At 37.6% G+C, this 19,797-nt stretch overlaps 2 protein-coding genes and 1 pseudogene across 5 annotated transcripts; all 3 read right to left on the bottom strand.

Annotated features, from left to right (window-relative positions):
* Positions 1–2,712: 2,712 nt before the first annotated feature.
* Positions 2,713–7,566, bottom strand: LOC137747288 (phosphatidylinositol/phosphatidylcholine transfer protein SFH12). Of its 4 annotated transcripts, none has more exons than XM_068487376.2 (15): positions 7,252–7,566; positions 6,570–6,718; positions 6,072–6,327; positions 5,873–5,972; positions 5,439–5,705; positions 5,056–5,133; positions 4,844–4,945; positions 4,715–4,764; positions 4,506–4,605; positions 4,333–4,380; positions 4,076–4,150; positions 3,735–3,879; positions 3,241–3,623; positions 2,963–3,052; positions 2,713–2,877 (listed from the first exon to the last, which is right to left on the bottom strand). In XM_068487376.2, exons 2-15 carry the CDS (start codon positions 6,586–6,588, stop codon positions 2,863–2,865), a joined length of 1,728 nt encoding a protein of 575 aa, XP_068343477.2. In that variant the 5' UTR covers positions 6,589–6,718; positions 7,252–7,566; the 3' UTR covers positions 2,713–2,862. The 4 variants fall into 4 exon arrangements, with proteins under 4 accessions (XP_068343477.2, XP_088542303.1, XP_088542305.1 ...); XM_088686177.1 differs by having other exon boundaries at positions 6,570–6,735; positions 7,252–7,529; XM_088686179.1 differs by having other exon boundaries at positions 3,241–3,620; positions 6,570–6,735; positions 7,252–7,382.
* A 1,428-nt stretch (positions 7,567–8,994) lies between these two features.
* LOC137744739 (thioredoxin domain-containing protein PLP3A) lies at positions 8,995–10,974 on the bottom strand. Its single transcript, XM_068484535.2, has 7 exons — positions 10,475–10,974; positions 10,314–10,361; positions 10,060–10,202; positions 9,908–9,980; positions 9,690–9,751; positions 9,329–9,426; positions 8,995–9,257 (listed from the first exon to the last, which is right to left on the bottom strand). The coding sequence occupies exons 1-7, from the start codon at positions 10,631–10,633 to the stop codon at positions 9,151–9,153; spliced, it is 690 nt and encodes a 229-aa protein (XP_068340636.1). The 5' UTR covers positions 10,634–10,974; the 3' UTR covers positions 8,995–9,150.
* Positions 10,975–12,440: 1,466 nt separating this feature from the next.
* LOC137713132 (AAA-ATPase At2g18193-like) lies at positions 12,441–19,641 on the bottom strand (annotated as a pseudogene).
* Between the last annotated feature and the right edge of the window lie 156 nt (positions 19,642–19,797).

The raw sequence follows: 19,797 nt of genomic DNA, 5'->3' as shown, positions 1-19,797 counted from the left end.
ACTTGGAAATAAGGATGTATATGCTCTTAGATAATGCTAAACAATTGGTGGTTGATAGGATAAGTATATATTAATATTTAACGTGTAATGCGAGGAGATCCATTAAGATGACTCATCGGTGATACACAATAGGTGCCCACATACATTCCATATATCACTATTATCACTATTACAAGCACAAACATCATCATTTACCATTAGAATTAACACATATTTACATTTAAATAGACTTCCGTTTAACTAAATGGGTACCCATTGATGATCCCTATTGGTACATTTCCATAAGGCTAAGTTCCATAAGTTTGGTCACATCTTTAAATGTTTCTATTGTAATTGAAAAAAAAAAAAAATGCCCAAACCGAATTTTGCATCAAAATTTCATCCAATGCAAACTAAATGGTCGTTCTAAGTGTGATTTAAGGGTGAAACAACTTCACAAACTTAAATAAAATTTACATTTTTACTCTTGAAATGATGCACACAATAAAAATAATAAAATATGGATAAAGTTTGAATGTGATATAACAAGGGGTTATTATACAAAATGGTCCCTGAGATTTGCATGATCAATAGAAATGGTCATTGAGATTGTCCACCATCAATGATTTTGGTCCTTCTGTTACGATTTTGGGCAATTTTCAAAGCTTTATAACTCAATCGTTTCTTAACCAAATTCGACCCATAATATATCAAAATGAAGATAGGAGAGTATAGAATAAGATTATACCTATTTGGAAAATAGCTTGAAAGGTGACTGGTCCACGGGAAACTGGAAAACTCTCCGGAAACTAGGTAAACTTTAAACGCTCATAACTTCTTCAATACTCAGCCAAATCGAGTGATTAAAAAACGAAAATAATACTTCTTGACGAGACAAAGAGAATGGTACCTTTTTCGAAGGCTAACTCCCCGTGATTTGGTTGGATAACGGCTCGAAAGTGGCTAACCATTTTCGAGTAGTTTTCCAGCCAAACCATGGCGAGTTAGCCTTCGAAAAAGGTATCAATCTCTTCGTCTCATCAAGAAGTATTATTTTTGTTTTTGAGGGATTTGGTTGAGTATTGAAGAAGTTATGAATGTTTAAAGTTTACCCAATTTCCGGCAAGTTTTCCAGTTTTCCTGCAGACTAGTCACCTTTCAGGCTATTTTCCTACCATCTCCGACAATCATTGGGCTTCCGAATAGGTATAATATTGTTGTACACTTTCTTATCTTCATTTTGATATATTATGGGTCGAATTTGGTTAAGAATCGATTAAGTTACGAAGCTTTGAAAATTGCCCAAAGAGTTTTTAACGGAATGACCAAAATCATGGATGGTGGACAATCTCAGAGACCATTTCATTTTCGATCTCATGGACCATTTTTATTGATCATGCAAATCTCAGGGGTCATTTTGTATAATAACCCTATAACAAATAAAATTTGAAATGAGATTGGTAACATACTAATTATATAACTACAATGGTATTATTAAAGAGTTATGCACCGCAAGAGCAACATTAACATACGCCACAGTACATGGATGATTTCTCTAATCTGGCTTTAAAAAAAAAACATATTTAATCTTTTCGATTTTAGAGATAAATGTTAATGATGATCACAAATATTTTGTGATAACGGATAATTATCGCGTTCTTATTATTTTAATAATTCATGATTTACATGTAACAAAAATAAGGGAATTGTTATTAACACTCCAAAAATCTCATTCTACACTCCTTACAAGTGTATTTTTCTTTCTAATTATAGAAAATTTCAAGTGCCAAATGAAATTTTTGGAGTGCTAATAACAATTCCCCAAAAATAATATAATGTATTAATGTTATAATGTTTGATGTATAATTCTGTTTGTAAGAGAATATCAAACCCTTTCGGTGGATTTGGCTGCCAAACCAAATGGCTAAAAGCCTAAAACTAAGGGGAGGCAGTCCAACTTGAAGATATGGTAAGATTGTGAAGAGTGTTGTCTTTGCTTTCCCTCCAATTCATTCATTCATTCATTCACACTCTCTCTCTCTCTCTCTCTCTCTCTCTCTCTCTCTCTCTCTCTCACGTGAGTCTTTGAAAGAAACATTCCGTAAGTGCACACTTTCTCCGCCGCCCTCCTCCATCTCTCAAGCAACCGGCGCAGCCGCGTGGCGATGCGGTAGCTGCCAGACTGGTTGCCGGTTGCCTTTGCTGAGTTTGCTCAGCTTGCTTGGTGGGCCCCCCTAGAGCAAACCCTATTCTGCTATCCATCTAGATTCTGATAATCTGAAAGTAGCTAAACTCTTGCTTTCCAACAAGCAAATCACAAAGTCTTTGGCTACATCATGGTATCATATCATGCATAATGCACCCAAACAAACCCAGCTGGGTTTGTACCAAACACTCAATAGTGTTTCAACAACTCTCCTCGACAAAATCTGAACTCAGAATTGCCTCCAGCGAAGTAAAGACTAAATGTCCGTTTAAATTAGGATATCTACACCATGATCATATCATGCATGCAGCAAAAATCCAGTTGGGTTTGTACCAAACTCTAAAGAGTTTTTTCAACAACTATCATCTGTTCATGAGATGTGAACGCAATATCTTCTTTAACAAACTAGAGATCGAGTGCCGCGCGCTAGACCACTGTTCATGTGCTATTAGAAATTTATATTGAAAAATGAAGACATGCACATAAATTATAATAGTGAAAAGTGATAAACTGGCAAACTATGCACATGGCCAAAACTTTATTCATTCATATTTTATGTGGTAAAAGTTTAATAGAACAATTAAGTTGAGTACAGGCGCGCATTTGGGTGGGGGGTTTTGACAACCAATGATTCATTTATTCAACCAAGCATATCTTCTCCTGTGTCTGACTTTTCTTCACCAGATATGGAACTGCATTACAACCCAAAACATATTTAAAATGTCACAAACTCCACCTAAAATTCGAATAAGTGATGTTTTTGTCTCGGTTGCTTACCATTTTCTTCTTCTTCTTGTTCTTGTTCTTCTTCTTTTTGTCAAGAGAGCTCAAGAGCTCCTCTTGCCGGGTAAGTGACTCCTCGAGAGCCTAAACAAGAAGCCAATTCAAATGAGGATCATACACCTATAACGTTTACGGTACCCTCCTAGCGATTGATGTAAATTACGGCTTTTACTTTCCTATGGTTGGATTCTGTTTCATGATTTATTTTTTTGACTAGGTTTTACAGCTCTGTATTCCAGAAATCTACATAGAGGAACTTGTACAAACGCTACCTGCTTTGTTGCCATAAGCTCTTGCTCCAAGGCATCAACCCGGCCTAGAGCAGCATTCAGCATTTCCTCCTTCTGAGCTGGCTTGGCGGCTGGTTTCATGTTCAAAACAGTCATTCTCTCTTCCAACTCAGCCATGCGTTTCATGACAGTCATGAGATCTGAACCGGAGATGGCAGAGTGTGAAGAGCCCTGGCCTTTGACCATTGTGTCACTGTCGCAGACAGTGCTGGAGTAGAAGGTAGAGTCGGTGAGCTTCCTCGGCATGCTACGTGTTAGTCTGACCATGGCAACAATGCCCATAAGAAACGTCATAATAGCAGCCATAATCTGAGAGCCGAACCCTTCAGGAAGTTCGCAAGCATTGTTCCTGGCTAAACAATCTCCTGCAAGTAAAGAAACTCGGACCCTATAACTATTGTGAAAGGAACAAAAAGGGAAAAAAATGGAATATCTTAGAATTAGAAAAGGAAAGAAAACACAATATACCAGCTCACCTAAATTCTTAGATGATTTAGCCTTTGAGAGGGAAAATTTAACATTCCCTGCTGACACTGGCCAACTTGAATCCACAGATTTACCAACCATCGAGACACTGTCCTTACGCCTGAAAGACACTTGCCGAGTTTTGGCTAGGGAAACCTGCAAAGATTATCTCAGAGGAAGTTAGAACTGTCACAATAACAGAGGAGGGAAACTTCAGCTACAAGATATGCAGATAACAATTATACGTGTGTCTATGCTTAGAAACACATACATAAGAAAGAAAAGCTCTCAGTGTATTTTGACAATTGTTTGGTTGAAATTTAAATTGAACTTGGAAGTCTTTTGCACTTACTTCTTCATGGAAGCGAGAAAGTGCATGATTGAGTTTAGGAGTGGAAGGTCCAATGTTTAGAGCTGCATCAAGTCCCTAGGAAGATTATATGATTAAGCTATGAATTACATCTACGAACAGGAAGCACCAAAATATATTTTGAAAATCATGTGACTAAGAATTTTGAGATGACTTAGTGTCCGAAATGTGAATCTGGAAACTAGGGGCAGGTTTATAAGGAAAAAGAAAAGCAGAAGATATGTTCAAGCAGGACCTACTTGAAGTCCAGATTTTCTTGAACATTTATGACTGCCGTTATGGACCATCTGCAGGTACATAAATTGATACTTATGAATTCTAATTAAATTAGAAGTTAAAATAATGCATAGTGGTAATGATACAAAATAATAAAAAGGAAAAAAAAATGAAGAGAAGAACGGTCTTTATCTACCTTCATGATCTCCGGTTGTTTCCAGGGTCCCTTGTCCGAAAGCATACAGCCTCCTTGATCAGCACAAGTACATGTACCTCCTAAAAACTCGGGCAATTCGCTGGAGCAAAGTCAAACCAGAAAATGTACATGAAAATAAGCAAACTGATGAAGCAGCTTATGTGGAAGCAAAGCTCCTAAAAAGTCTGCTTCGTTTAAAACAGACTTACCTAGCATCAATTATTTCAAGCAACTTGCTCTGATACTTGTTGCCAAGGACCTGGAGGATGATAGTTTTCCCTGATTAATGTAGCCCTGACGAGAATAAGCATTTTTAGCATAAAAATGTATATACTCACATTAATCTTTGCTGTAGTCTTCGGATCAAGGAAGGACTTCACGGTGTTCCACAACATTCGAAAGCCAGAACCAGCATTGATGATAAACATGCGATTCAAGGTCTGTGGTAAAAACAACAATTTGTGTGGCATCATAATTCTGACATCAACAAAAATGTCCTGAAGTTCCCGAAATTTTATAGACCAAAAGATGTTAACTGGTAAGGCAGTACCTCAGGATAATTGTCACCGTCAATCTTCTGAAGGCGAGTAATAAGTTCCCTGGCAGATTTGTTGAAATTCTTAAATCCCTGAGGCATTGCAGTAAGTTTGTAACAGATTATTTAACTTCCATGTAATGTAATTTGAAGCAAGAAAACTTAGAAGGCCAAAAAGGCTTGTCTAGCGCCATCATCTGCAAACTGCGTAAAAAAACTTATGCCTCTCAAGATTCTTTGTAGTAAATATCCCTTATAGTTAAAAATCTTAGCACATCTTGGCAACAGCTATAAACAATATACCAGCTTTTCCCTTGTTTTCCCATAAGTGATTCTAGTTTCCTGTTTTTCAAATTATTTGCTGAGTAGAAGTAGCGGTTATAGTTAGTATCACATACCACTCCTTGCACATCGAGGATAGTTGTACTTTGATCAATGTGCTTCTTTGCTGCAATTGAGCAAGCTGGAAACTTAACAGCAAATGTCCTCTCGAACTCCTGGACATGGTATTTGATGTAACGGTCCATAGTTGTAGCTTGCATCAGCTTGGTCACATCTACAAGGCCTAGTCTCTCGATGTACACAGGTCGTCCTTCCTTGTCTACACCATGATGTCCTTGGGGATAGTATTTCAAGACTTCATCGAGTTCCTTGAATTCAAAGTCCTAGAAGAAAAGATAAATACATGAGTAACTAAATTGACGAACAAATATAAACAAAGGAAATTCTGCTCTTTACTAAAGGAAAACAAACATAAAAATTGAATGGAAAGATATAAAATGAAATACTTAGCAAACTTCAAAACCTAAGCACCTATTTCTACAGAAGATACCTCCATGATTGTGTCAGCATCGAATGCCTTCCTCCACTCGAGCATGTCAGACCACATTTGCTTGGTTTTGTCGACATCAAATTTCCTGGCCTTCAAGAATCTGTCTTACAATGATTAATTAGATTAAACAAGAACCCAGTATCTGTCATAAAAACCATCAACGACAAAACTGCCACTGGAACAAGAAAAAGGAAGAAACCTGAGCATCTTATGATAATCATCGTGCTTGGAGGGTAGAAGCTCCTCCAGTAAAAGTGCCTGCCGCAATGAATCAACAGCATGTATCTCCTCTAAGTCGTGCACATCCTCAATGTCGATAGACAAGACTTTACTACTGCTTCTTCTATTCCTTTTTGACAAAGAATTTCTGAACCTAGTAGAGGCATTCATTGCCTTCTTCTTCAACGACCCGACTTTAGTCTTTCTATCTTCCTCAGAGATTTTGACATCAGATACTGAAAATTACACAACATAAGTGAGTCATATCTATGCGCATCTAACGCGAGGCATCCTAATATGCAAAGAATAATATGTTTGCCTATCAATGCATCCAAATTCCAAGGCTTTTTTTGTTCATTCCAACATCCTAAAGTCCCTTAAAGTGGCATTGTGCGTTACAAATTCAAGACAAGTCCTCACATTTGAAGCATATAGTTATCGAGATGTGAATATACGTTGATTCTAAATGAAATATTACCGGGTAGAGGTCCAGACATGGTGTTACTTGTGAGGGCAACGGGGTTTACTTGTCCGAAAACTTTGTTAAAGTAGTAGCTGAAGTGCAGAAGAAGAATGAAGCACTCATATCACAGATGCAGACCCAGAACCAAAACCCTGCCCAAATGCCTGCATTTACATTCCCACTTTGGAAAACAAAATCACAAAACAGACCAATTATGCTATATAATGTACTTTGCAACCAAATGCAGCTTAAATTTCGAAAAAGAAACAACCAACTTAAAAGGGCAATTCGCTAAAATGATTAGAAACTAAATCCCAATTCCTAAAACGATCAAAATCAGATATCAACGATATATTGAAAACTGATCGTTTTTAGCAATTGGTACGTGAAAAATGATCGTGTTGGCTAATTTCCCAACTAAAAAAGCAAATTACTTCAAGTAAAATTGAGCAGTAACTACAAGAATCGCCCAATTGAACAAATCCATGCATTTACATTCCCACTTTGGAAACCAAAATCACAACCAGAGTGCAACTTAAATTAAAATATAAAAAATATATATAACTCAACTAAAAAATAGGATTAATTCAAATAAAATTGAGCAGTAACAACAAGAAAGAGCAAAATTAAAGGCCTCCCATTGTGCAAAAATACAGAAAAATATAGTGGGATTAATAGGATTATTGATTTTATTTACCTCTGTCCTCTGGTGAACACAGTGGGGGGTCAGTCCAAAAAAAAAAAAAACACGAATGGGGTTTTGGGGGAGAGAGAGACAAGGATGGATATAAATATCCTGAATCATAGTCGGGATTTGAGAATTCTTAGAAAATGTCGGAGAGACAGTGAGGGAGAAGAAAATTAGTAAATCTTGTTTTCTTTTTTTAAGGTTTCGATTCAGTTGAGAGCTTGATGTTTGACGAGGTCTCCACAGAAGGCGAAATGCAAGGCAACTCCACTCAAATCCTAAATAACGTCTCTTTGCTTTTCCCGGTAAAACTATATTTCCACTACTTTCATTTCATATATGGTTTTGTTTTCATTTGATAAGTTCTCGACAGTACGAGGACAATTTTATTAACAATAAAGCATAAATTTGATCTTAGCTAACTAATATCTAGCTCGTAGACATGTTTTTTTTTTTTTTTTTTTTTTAAAAAAAACACTTACGTTTATATACACTTTTCATAAAAAGTACGTTGAAATTTTTAATAAAAATCCAAAAAACACTTGAAGTTCCTAAAAGAAGCACCTAGCAAGTGCTTTTCTTATACAGCATGTCTGGATATTTTTCTAATCCATATGCACTTTTAACTTTTCTTGCTAAATATTATGAAAAATGGTTTTGATGATCTGAAATCACTTATACAAGAGAGTTTTCTATATGAATAAAATCAGAGTCACCTCGAACTAACCAAGACAAACCAAAACAAAGAAGAGTAAAGCCACAAGATAAGAGGGTTTCAACTAACTGAATCAGAGAGAAATATTACGTTGTGCATTTGTTGTCTTTTTTCTTCACCGTCTGCCTTCTTTATTTTTGGGGATAGAAAGTTAGAAACCAACGTCCTCCCATTCTAATTATATAGCGCTCCAACAGACTCCTCTGAGTGTTCATTTGGAAATGGTGATCTCAAATCTACGTATTTGGGATTTGATACAAGATATATCTAGAGATTTGGATAATATTACCTAGTTACATTGTTTGATTTTACTATGCATACCTGTATTTTTTAAGAAAGTTTAATTGCATCTGGTCATTTTAAATAAATGTGATGTTGTTTCTCACTCGACGTTCACCTGCATGAGAGATTTTTATGCCAACTAAAAATAACGGATCATAAATCTTAGATTGTTACTCGATCACGAAAGAATTTGTGGATGCTGCACTTACCGAGTTGTACTTTCTGTTTTTATAATTACTTTTTTCGACTTTTCTTAATTAATTACAAAAATCGGAATCCCTTCTTTCACGTGGTTTCATCCAAATGTACATTGTTGTATAAAATCAGATACTTTTCTTAATTTTCTTTATAAAACTAAATTTATTCACCTTAAGTCATTTCTTTTCCGGTTCTGTTGGCTTTACCTAATTTACTTATCGACTTAATGTCATTTTTTCTTTCTTGCCTATCCAATCTCCCGGGATTTGGCTCGATTATTTCCAGCTCTGTCCAAAATATTTGGATTCCAAATTTCCTGATTCTGCTCATTTTTGTTGTCGCCCGGAGAGCACAAAATCTCAGGACGGACTTTTACCATTTATCAGGATGAAGAACTTGCACGTAAACGGAGTATACACCACCTGATGTAGGTAAAGTTTATCTCAAACTGAGGGTTTAGCAATATAATCGTATTTACATGCAATTGTTTTACTATGCTACCGTATTTTGTTCACGAGAAGTTATTGTGTGGTACACGATTTAGAAAAGTATACAGATACAGTGCAAACGAATGCCTGGAAGAATATATTTCCACTGCAAATGCAGTCCACAAAAAGAGAAAACAAAACCGATTCCGTTCATACGGTAACATAACTTAGATGCCACAACAAGCATACAAGCATACAACGCATTTGAAAACTCAGGTTGCGGTTTCAATCTGAATCCGAATCAAGATTCACAGATGATCTCACTGTCCTGCGACCGCCTTCAAGATATCCATCATCTTCATCATCGTCTTCTTTCTTCTCACTAATTATACCTGTTAAATTGGCAGTTTAGAGACTCCGCAACAGGATACAAATTGTGAAACACACTTGACAAAGCCATTACCTTTCTTGATTAGTGCAACTTCAAGCGCCCTTGTGCTGAAATCATCTTTTGCTCCCACTTCTTGAAATCCAACCAACCTATCCACGGCAACTCCTTTTCTGAAAAAAGGCGAACCTCTGAATCCGTAAATATGAATTTCAATGGAAGATCTCAGTGCAAGATGTTATTAGCATGAAAGTTATCACATGCTCTTGAAGCACACGTCAAATGATTGCGCAATTACAGTATCACTATATTTCCAGCTTTCGTTGCTCTCCTGCCTTTTCATACAACAGCGAAATAGTGGATGCCCATATGCCTCTTTAATGCTCAAAATGGGCATGCACACAGATTTACAATAATTACATGGAGATTGCCTGACCTGAAGAGTATGACACAAGGCAAAGTTTTGATTCCGAGCTTGGTAACAAAGAAGGGCGCATTCTGCAGTTCATCATCAAATAATCAATTCCCAATTCTAAACCCTTTACTAACTAAAGGACCAAAAACGGAAGGTTGCAAACAAGTAAGCTCAATCCAAGTAAACACGAAAATTTGCACCAACTATAACACAAAACAGGAAACGAAGTTCACAGCAACCTCGGCATCCAGCTTGATGAACTTAGAATCAACATGCTTCGAGGCAAGCGTCTTCAAATGCTTATCCATTATCCTAGAAATAACCAAGCAACGTAAGTTCAAAACACAATCACTAATCCATGTCTAAATTTTCTAGACCAATATGCACTTACTTGCATCTATAGAACTCCCGGTGATAAAAATGGCAGATGACCTTTTCAGTTCCAGTAACTTCACCCAAAAAATCCCCCTCAGTTATATCCCTGTACTCTCCATGCCCTTTCCTCTTCAAAGCTTCTCGCTTCTCAGCTTCTTTCTATTCAAACAAAAGCAAAATTTCAAAATTTCAAATCAAACCCTTCAAACAAACACACAAATCCAAGAAATCCCCCATCCGCAAATCAATCAAACACGAAAAATATCGTACCTTTAAAGCATTAATCCGATCCGCGTGCAGTTTTTCAAGCTCCGGATCCTACTCATCACAAAATAATCAAACAAACCATCGCTTTGCGAATTGGGAATTTGAAATGCACATGAAAGATGCAGAATTGAATCAAATCGAATGGAATCAAACCCAGAACTTACATCCATCAACTCGTCGAGGTCGACTTCCTGGTTGGAGGAGCTCGTGGCGGCCGCCTTCTCGTTGGAAAGAAGTTCCTTTTGATAATTACGGGCTGCGGCGGCCATTACATTTCCGAATGCTAGATTTTGGAGAGTGGACTTCACTGAATCGGGATCCATGTTTCCTGGGAATTGAAAACTTTTCGGATTTGGAGCTTGGATTGTATTGTTCTTCAGTAATATATGGATGATTGCAGATCTGGAAATACAGAGTAGATGCAATCGCAGCTTTTCTGGAATTCGCGGAGGAAAGGGTTCAATTCAAGCGCGAACCACCATTGAGTGGAGGTTTTGGGTCTTGGAGACGAAGACTAACGATCAAACGGGCTCCGTGTTTGGGTGACAATAGGTGATCGGGCATAGGCCCAAATAGTACTGTTTTCCTTCAATCAGAGCACCCAATTTCTCGAAACACTCGTACCCATTTTAAAGAAATGATTTCATTTTGTTTCTTTGAGATTATTTTTGAAAAGGCTAAAAGAGTTTTATGACAATTAAAAGCACTTTTGGCAATGTTTGGTAATTTTTTTTTTTTTTTTTTTTTAATGTTTGTGATTTATAAAAGTGTTTTCTTCGATAAGGTACTTCTAAAAGTTTCATTAGAAAACACTTAGATAATAAAATTTCAATGTATATTTTTACTGAAAGTGTTTCTTGCAAAAACTCTTATAAACAAACGTTCTTTCAACCTATGCAATCTGAGCCACTACTCATCTTGCTAAAGGCCTTCTTAGACTTTGATCATCCATTGTCTTCAGATGTCCCCGCCTAACTAATATTCTTATTTTCTCGATCATTTTGGTTGAGTTTGGTCTAATTATATTGTAATTGGTCTATTTGAATTTGGACTTTTGCCGCAATTCCACCCAAAAGAAAATGGTAAAAGTTATTGTGAACTACTTTTTTTCACCTTGAATATTGTATTGCAAAGGGTACAAGTCACAACTTGCAAACTGCAAATTGAAAATCTATGAAGATGAACAGAAACCAAACATTTTTCTACGAGGTAGCATATATATTACATAGCCTCATGCTTATTCAACACATGCATGATGATAATTTTCATTTACCTTCCCTGCTCTTCAAGCTTCCAGACACCACCTCTAAACCCAACATCCTCAACCGGAAAAGACAACAACTCACATTCAGAACTCTCAACGACGGCAAAACTTGTCGAACCCCTTCCCATTCTTCTTCGAAATCCGAAAGAGATTCGAGCATTCGGCCCTCAGTTTTCCAAACAACGTTGTCACTAAACCCCTAAAACCTTTCATTCATCTTCTCAAGATTGCCCGATGATTCGAAAGATACCTCAAAATAGGAAGTGAGATGGGATTGAGCCAAACTGGACTAATCTTTCCGCGATAAAACTTAAGACTCAGCTCATGAAGCTGCTTAGGAGGGAACAACAACTTATCAAGCTTGGTGACGAGATCATCACTGCCGTGACTATCGAAACAACAAAAGGTATCGAATTTAATACAAACCTTTTACATATTAGTCCATTCATAAACGTGAGAAGTAAAGAAAAATATCACTAAACTTAGTCCCTTTTAGCCAATTAAACATTCTCCAACACCCAATTTATAGAGAAGTTTGCTATTCCACCTACCACATTTCTTATTTCCTTGAATTTTTGCATTTTTGCTTCTTTGCTTTTCTAGAATTTGTTTGGAACTATTTTTGTTAGAAGCATTTATCGTAGTAGCACTTTTACTATAAACATGCTGAAATTTTGTTTAAAATTCAAAGTAAATGTCTTAAGTTTTTTCTGATAAACATGGTACGAATTTCTTTCTGACTATCCAAAAAAAAAAAAAAAAAATAACCATTCTAAAAACAGTTCCACACATGCCCTTAATCCTTTCATCCATTATTCCATTGCTCCCAGTCTCACTTTCTTTCCTATGAGAAAATTGGCAAATCCTTAAAGAGCAACTTCAACATCATTGCTCTTCATGAGCTCCTCAGCAACCTCAGCAGCTGTCACCTCTGTGCTCTCTATCAACGCTTCAATCTCCCCACATAAGCGACGTCGGTTGTCATCATGGTGTTGGTGTGAGTCAACATCCTAGGAGGGTTAGGAATATAGGTGTGTTTCCTACTTTGGTTGTATTTCCTTTAAAAGTCCTTGTATCACAAGTTTTGGAGTTGTATATATATATATATATATATATATATATATATATATATATATATATATATTACCTCCCAACAGGAGAAGAATAACAAGAATTATTAGAACTCTAAAATACAATTTTATCTTGGTATCAGAGCAAGTTTCAGCCTCTCTTCCTCTAAACCCTAGTCTTCCACAACAAAACAAAACCACAACAATTTTGATCAAAGAAAACAAGGTAGGTCTCAAAACAAGAGACTGAAATAAAATCATTGAGCCGAGTTTCAGACAAAGAAGATAGAAAAGACTGGACATTGTTGCTACAAAGAGGAAAGGCATCGCAGCCTTTGGCCAAACTTCCATACCATAGAACAAAATCACAGAAGTACAAAATTGTGCCGCTCCAAATGGCTAAACAAGAAGTTGGGTTTCCCATTGTAGGTCCAGCTCCGGTGTCCAATATGGGTGCTTTGCCGTTTGGATTCAAGTTAAGGGATTCAAACTACAAAATTTGGTCAAAGATGATGAAGGTTCATGTTGCGGGTTTGAACAAGATGGGATATCTCAATGGGCAGACTTCGGCTGTGGAAGAAACCGATCCTGGTTTTTCTAAATGGCATACAGAGGATGCTGTTGTCCCGGGTTGGTTACTGAAAACCATGGAGCCGCATCTTATAGGGCTATTTATCGACTTACCGACGGCTCATAATATTTGGGAAAGCGTTACTCAGATGTTCTATGATGGGGCTGACGAATATTAGTATTACGAGTTGAGGTGCAAAGCTACAAGGACAAAACAGAATGGACGCTCAATAAATCTATACTTCGCAAAACTAAAAAACATGTGGCAAGAGATGGACAAGCGACGTCCAAATAGAATGATATGTGTTGCTGATTTGAGAAGCGGAAAAGAGGATTTTAAAAGAGATAACGTGTATGATTTTCTTGCAGGACTAGATGACTCATTGGATGCAGTTCCCAACAATATCTTACGAATGAAGCCCGTCCCTGGAATAGAATAGTGCTTTAACACCATTCAGCGTGAAGCACAAAGAAAAAACCACCACGCTTGGAGGAAGGGAAAGTGATAGTGGCCTATCTATGGCCATGATCAGCAAACCTTCATCCGGGCCATTACGTTCTCTAAATTAAAAGACGCAGAAAAAGACAAACTTCGATGCATACATTGCAATGGAACTCGCCATACAAAAGAGACGTGCTTTGAAATTCACGGCCACCTGGAGTGGTTCTTAGAGCGTAGAAAACAATGAGGTCAGGGAAAACCGAATAGAGGAGCTGCAAAAGCCAAGGTGGCAGATTCGGGCCTGGGCTTATGGCCCTGATTTCCAGCGGACCAGGTACTTCTATTCAACGTGTTAGGTTGGTTGAGCCTAAGGCCCAAAGTCAGGTAGGGCAGCAATCAAGTGGAGGCGCTAGCAACAGCGCTAACGCCAATGAAGGAAACGCCTTGGACCCATCTGCAGACTTCAAGCAGATTGTGGAATCGGACTCGGACAACTTGGCCCAACAACTATCCCTATTAAATTTAATTGCCTCGCAAGAACAATCCGACGATCCAGGTAATCTGGATACAGGTTGGATTATTAACTTTGGTGCTACTGATCACATGACCTTTGACCATACTCTTTTGAATTCCACAACAACACCCTACGGGATAATATTCTCACTGCAAATGGAGGTGTTGCCCCGGTCACAGGGGTGGGTTCAATCACACTCACTCCTACTCTCTCTTTACACAACTATTTACTCGTCCCTACATTTTCTAGCCATCTATTATTTGTGGGACCAAAGTTCTAAAATACGCTAGGCAACTAGGCGGAGCCTAGGCAGACTAAGAGGATTTAAATAAATATATTATATTTCGTGTAAATAAGTGTTTGTTTATATTTAAAATATATATAATTTCATCATAAACTACAAAATCAATTCACATTTATATTATGAAGTATTGGAACATAATGAAAATGTGGGGAACAAACATATAATGTGTGTTCATTTAAGTATTCAACAAGTCTCTTACAATTTATTGAAAAAAAATAATATGCAAAATAGAAGTTATCTATTTTTTGTTTAAGCGAGTAGCTTGCTAAGCTGGTGCCTAGGCGAGTTTGGGTGGGCTAGACGGGTGCCTAGGCTGTCTGGGCGGGCGCCTTAATAAGTCTAGGCGCATTTTCTTAATTTCCAAACACCTAAGTATTAATCGGGGTGGTGGCCAGCTGCCTAGCGCCTAGGTGACGATAGGTGGGGATTTTTAGAATAGTGTGTGGGACAAGTCACCAAGCAATTAAACTATGTGTGTGCTAATGTTTCCGTCTTTTTGTTTACTTTAGAATATTTGGACTTAGGTGATCATTGGGTGTGGTACTAAGAGAAGAGGCTTGGGCTATGTTGATGATGTTGCACAGGGCAGTGTTCATCAAGTTCAAGGTCGTGACAATGGAAAGTTGAAGACTGTCCAATTATGGCATCATCAGCTAGGTTATGCCTCCTTTGGTTATTTGCAAAAATTACTTCCGTTATTATTTAGGAATATTTCAGATACTTCGTTAAAATGTAATGTTTGCACATTAGCTAAAAGCCATCAAGCTTCTTATTCTTTGAGTATGAATAAAAGAACAATTCCTTTTGAGTTAATTCATTCGGATATGTGAGGGCAATCTCCGGTTGCTACTTAACATGGTGTGCGTTGGTTTGTAACCTTTGTTGATGACTGCACTAGAATGACTTGGTTGTACCTCATGAAAAATAAAAGCGATGTGGGTGGAATCTTCAAAAAGTTTTATCACATGGTCAATACTCAATATTCTCTCCCTATTAAAGTGCTTTGGTCAGACAACGGTGGTGAGTATATGAATCAGGATCTTTCTCAGTTTTTCACATAAATGGGTATTCTCCATGAAACTACGTGCCCTCAGACTCCACAGCAAAATGGCGTTGCTGAACGAAAAAACCGACACATCCTTGAGATTGCCCGTGCCCTTCTTATTGGTGGTTGTGCACCCAAGACATATTAGGCGGATGCAGTAACCTATGCTATTTATCTCATGAATCGGATGCTATCGCGTGTTCTCTCTTTTAGAACACCTTTGGCCATGATTGTCGATCATGCTTTGCTCTCGTCCACCCTTCACTTAGAACCACAGGTTTTTAGTTGTGTGGCATACATTCACCTTCACAAAAATCAATGAAGCAAACTTGATCCATGTGCGGTGCAGTGCGGTGTGTGTTCCTTGGATTTAGTCTTCAACTAAAGGGCTATCGCTGTTATCATCCATCCACTTGGCATACATATGTGACCATGGATGTTACCTTTTCTGAAGACGAATTATTTTTTCCTCCCAGCCATACTCCTCAAGGGGAGCAAACCTTAATCGACGATTATGGCGAGTTCAGTATAATTGAAGAATTAAGTGTAGAAGACAGTGTACATGCCCCAAATAGGCTGCTTAACTGTGATAGTAATAGTCTAAATAGCACCACCACTAGTGGGCCACGTAAGTGCCCAGAATCTGCCTACCCAAAAGAGCAAAAAAATCATGATATTGCCGAGAGCCCAAGTGGCCCCAATGAAGTGAATAATGATTCACGCCCCAGGCAAAATTTATTGGACATTAATGATGACACAAGTGGGCTGAGTGCAGAAAATCTACTCCATTGCCAACTATGTCTCCACTTATTGACTTTCACCGCAATACTGTGCATCTGTTCAACAGATGGAAACCATCAAAATACCCACCAGAGTGGAAGAAGCCTTGAAAGATCCAAAATGGATAGAGGCAATGCAAGTTGAAATGGAAGTATTACAAAAGAATAATACATGGAGTGTAGTTACACTTCTCAAAGAAAAGAAATCAGTAGGATGCAAGTGGGTGTTTACTATTAAACATATGGCGGATGGGACAATTAACAAGTACAAGGTGACGTTAGTGGCAAAAAGGTTTAGCCAGACAAGGCAAGGTAGTTAGAGGCTAAAACCCTGAACCCGCTTGTCGTGCAATAGGATATGTGAATGTGCACATCCATTCCACTAGGACGCAGCAATGCAGGGTCAAGTCAATTCTTGTGGTTAGTGGTGAATACAATAATTCTCTCGTTGCCAAAGCTCGACCACAAACCATCTATGAAGTTCAATAAGCTCGAGAGTGACACTAACTGCGATCATTATAACACCACATGATATGTCAATGCCCGTCAAAAGAAAAAAAAAAAGTAACTAAGAATATCATTTGTAACAAAAAATAGAAGGAATTGAAGCAAAACCTTGGTGTTAGAAGTTTGATTTTGTTTCTCTGATTGCCGATTTTGTATATCAACACTGCAGCAATTGATATCCTCAATCACCAAAATCGAACGATTTGTAGTAGACAACAACACCCTCTTCAATTTATAGTCAGTGGAAAGATTAGTAAACCCCAAATCATACACATCAAACTTAAGATAATTAGCCATGGCTGCGATCAAGCTCGATTTCCAGTGCCGAGAGGACCATACAACAAGTAGCCTTTTTCCAAGCCTTCCCCACCTTCTTATAAAACTCCCTCCTCCTCACAAACCTATCCAAATCCTCTACAATCATTTTCTTGAGCTCAGGGTCCATTGCCATCGTCTCAAAAGTAGCAGGGTGCTCTAGGTTTATCAATCCCTAAGTACTGTTGTTGCCATCATCATACGAACATAAATGACAAGAGTAAAGCTTCACAACCTTCTCCTCTTCTTTAATGGCATTTGCCCTAGCAAGCATGTAAGGCAAGAAGGCGTCTATCACTTTGTCTTTGTGTTTTTTGTGAAATGTCAGCTTAAAGAACTGGTGCTTCGAACTTTCCCTAGAGTACTCCTTTACCTTCTTGGTTTCCATGACATTAAAGCGCCACCTGAGCTTAACATTATCGAAAGTGTTGGCAACTTTTTCATCTTTGTTGATGGAAAATTAGATGGTCTATTGGCGATGCATTTTTCCGACTTGGAGGCATTGAGTGCTGGGATTGTTGCCAATGGTTTGGAGGTAGACCTCAGTGGAATCATAGACCTGGTTGTGTGATAAACTCATATTTATATATATATATTTTACATCAAATTCACTTATCTTTTCTTAGTTAGTTCCTTATATTTTTGAGCTATTTACTTTGTTTTGGTGTTTTGTAGGATTTGTCAAGCAAAGAAAAGAAAAATAGCACAAGTGGGATTTTAAGTAACAAGTTCGTCAAAACTGCCTGTGCAGGTTAGCTGACTTTGGAAGAAAGTTGCGGACATGTCATAATGAATTAGAGAATGAGCCTTATATGCTTGGAAAGCTACAAATGTCTATTTTTTGGAGCATTTCATGGATTACTAATATCATTTTTCTAGAAGAAGTTATGGACATTTTAACACTGAAAGGTTCCCAAGAGGCTGAGCAGTTTGTAACTGACAAGAAAGCATTGAAAGCAATAAATCCAATAAAACTAGCAGTCAAAACTGATGCCGCTAAGAACAAGCCAGTTGACACCTATTCAAATATCAGAGGAAATGGAAAATTAAGTGGGAGTAATTGGCATAAAGGCTGCCCAAAGAGTTACAATTGTTTTACCATTTTCTCTCACTTATTGTCATCACTAAATGGCTGTTAGTGGGGTGAGTTATGGAGAAGAAACTGTGGCAGCAAACAAGAACCAAAAAGGGATGCAGGTTGCAGTGGCAAAGCTAGGAAAAAAAATGAAAGGAAAGGAAGAAAAAAAGGCAAGGCTGCTGCGTTGGGGAAGGAAGGAAAGGAAGGAGGAAATCTTGGCATTCTCTTCTTTCGGTTTTATCTTCTCAAACTCATGTCTTTCTTTTGGTTTTATTTGAGAATAATGTGTAACTAAATTTTTAGTAGTTAGGGGCTGTTTTGAAGCCCCGAATATGATTGCAAGTTTGTTATAATATTTCATTTGAATTACTTTTATGAATGGATGAAAATTGGTTCACTACTTGTCTCATTGATGAATTCTTTATGTGTTTTCTACGGATGCAGACTTAGTAAGTATATCTAGGATTCTAATGCTATGAATATGTGTGTGCATGCCCTTGTCGAATGAGGACCGACATATGTTCTAGAGTAGTACTTGTTAATTGCGATTAACATGTGAACCAATTTCTAGGATAAGTAAGACAACACTAGTACTTACGATGCCTTGTGATGACTCAAACTCTTTTCGTTCTTAATGATTTCTACTTGTTAAATCTATGAACACGCTATTCTAGATTGCACGTTAGGGACTAAGTTGAGTTGAAAACGCCATTCTCTTAACATACTATATAAGAAAGAGTAATATGTTAAGTTCTAACATTGAGCCAACTTGAGCATCTTCATCCAGAAATAGAAGGAATTTGAATGAAACATAACATGTTTGCATGATTATTTGGTGGTGGATAACAATTCCCCTAACTCGTTTTTCTTAATTTGTGAACTACTTGAAATCTGTTTTTGTCCTGTTTTTGTTCGATTTAATTTAAATAGCAAATCAACTCCAAAAATCCCAAAATTTGTGTGAGTATAACTCTGTGTGTCTAGTGTTTGCATATGAAATTTCATAGACTTTAGATAAGTGTAAGTCGGTCTAATAATTATTTTTTGGTGGCTGGCCAGTAGGGACAGCAGCCCAGTTTTTGTGACATTTTAAGTAGTTAGATAAAACAATTTTCTGCGGGATAGACCCTTATTTTCATAGCTACAATTGACAAATCTTAGTGTTAATAAGGAAAATCAATAGGACATTTGTGTGATACTTTGTGGTGTGTTTTTAATCCTATCATTGTGTACCACTCCGTAGAGCTCGTCAATGATGAGAGTGAGGTTAGAGGAGAGTGGAGTGAAAAGGGATTTGAGTTTTGAGTAGACGTACGAGCGGACGGCGGGGATGAGCTTTTTGGCCATGGGACGGACCAACACCATGGATCCTGCAACGGAGATATAGGCTGAGAACAAGGAGGATGCTACCGTGAGAAGATTTTTTGGATCAAAGGAAAACATTTTGGTAATTTCAGATTGGTTTGTTGAGAGATGGATGAAGATACCAATGGAAAATTATCTACTCATCAACCAACAAATTAGACTTCATACAAGATGCTTAATTTTATTTGATCCCCTCGTCACCACAAACGAACCCAACAAATTATCTGCTTAATA

This window comes from Pyrus communis, chromosome 15 (assembly GCF_041283825.1).
Source record: "Pyrus communis isolate YQ-2024b chromosome 15, ASM4128382v1, whole genome shotgun sequence".
Classification (NCBI taxonomy): domain Eukaryota; kingdom Viridiplantae; phylum Streptophyta; class Magnoliopsida; order Rosales; family Rosaceae; genus Pyrus; species Pyrus communis.
Note: the sequence above shows the minus strand (reverse complement) of the source record. Positions and strands in the feature narration are given on the sequence as shown.

Excerpts from the sequence above, each read along its gene's own strand:
- LOC137747288 (XM_068487376.2), bottom strand. Across the intron at positions 4,151-4,332 it reads CAAGAAAATCTGGACTTCAA|GGACTTGATGCAGCTCTAAA; the intron begins GTAGGTCCTGCT and ends TAATCTTCCTAG. Across the intron at positions 3,053-3,240 it reads AGCTTATGGCAACAAAGCAG|GCTCTCGAGGAGTCACTTAC; the intron begins GTAGCGTTTGTA and ends CTTCTTGTTTAG.
- LOC137744739 (XM_068484535.2), bottom strand. The coding sequence starts at position 10,633 with ATGGATCCCGATTCAGTGAAGTCCACTCTCCAAAATCTAGCATTCGGA. Across the intron at positions 10,203-10,313 it reads ATCGGATTAATGCTTTAAAG|AAAGAAGCTGAGAAGCGAGA; the intron begins GTACGATATTTT and ends TTGTTTGAATAG. Across the intron at positions 9,258-9,328 it reads AGTTGCACTAATCAAGAAAG|GTATAATTAGTGAGAAGAAA; the intron begins GTAATGGCTTTG and ends CCAATTTAACAG.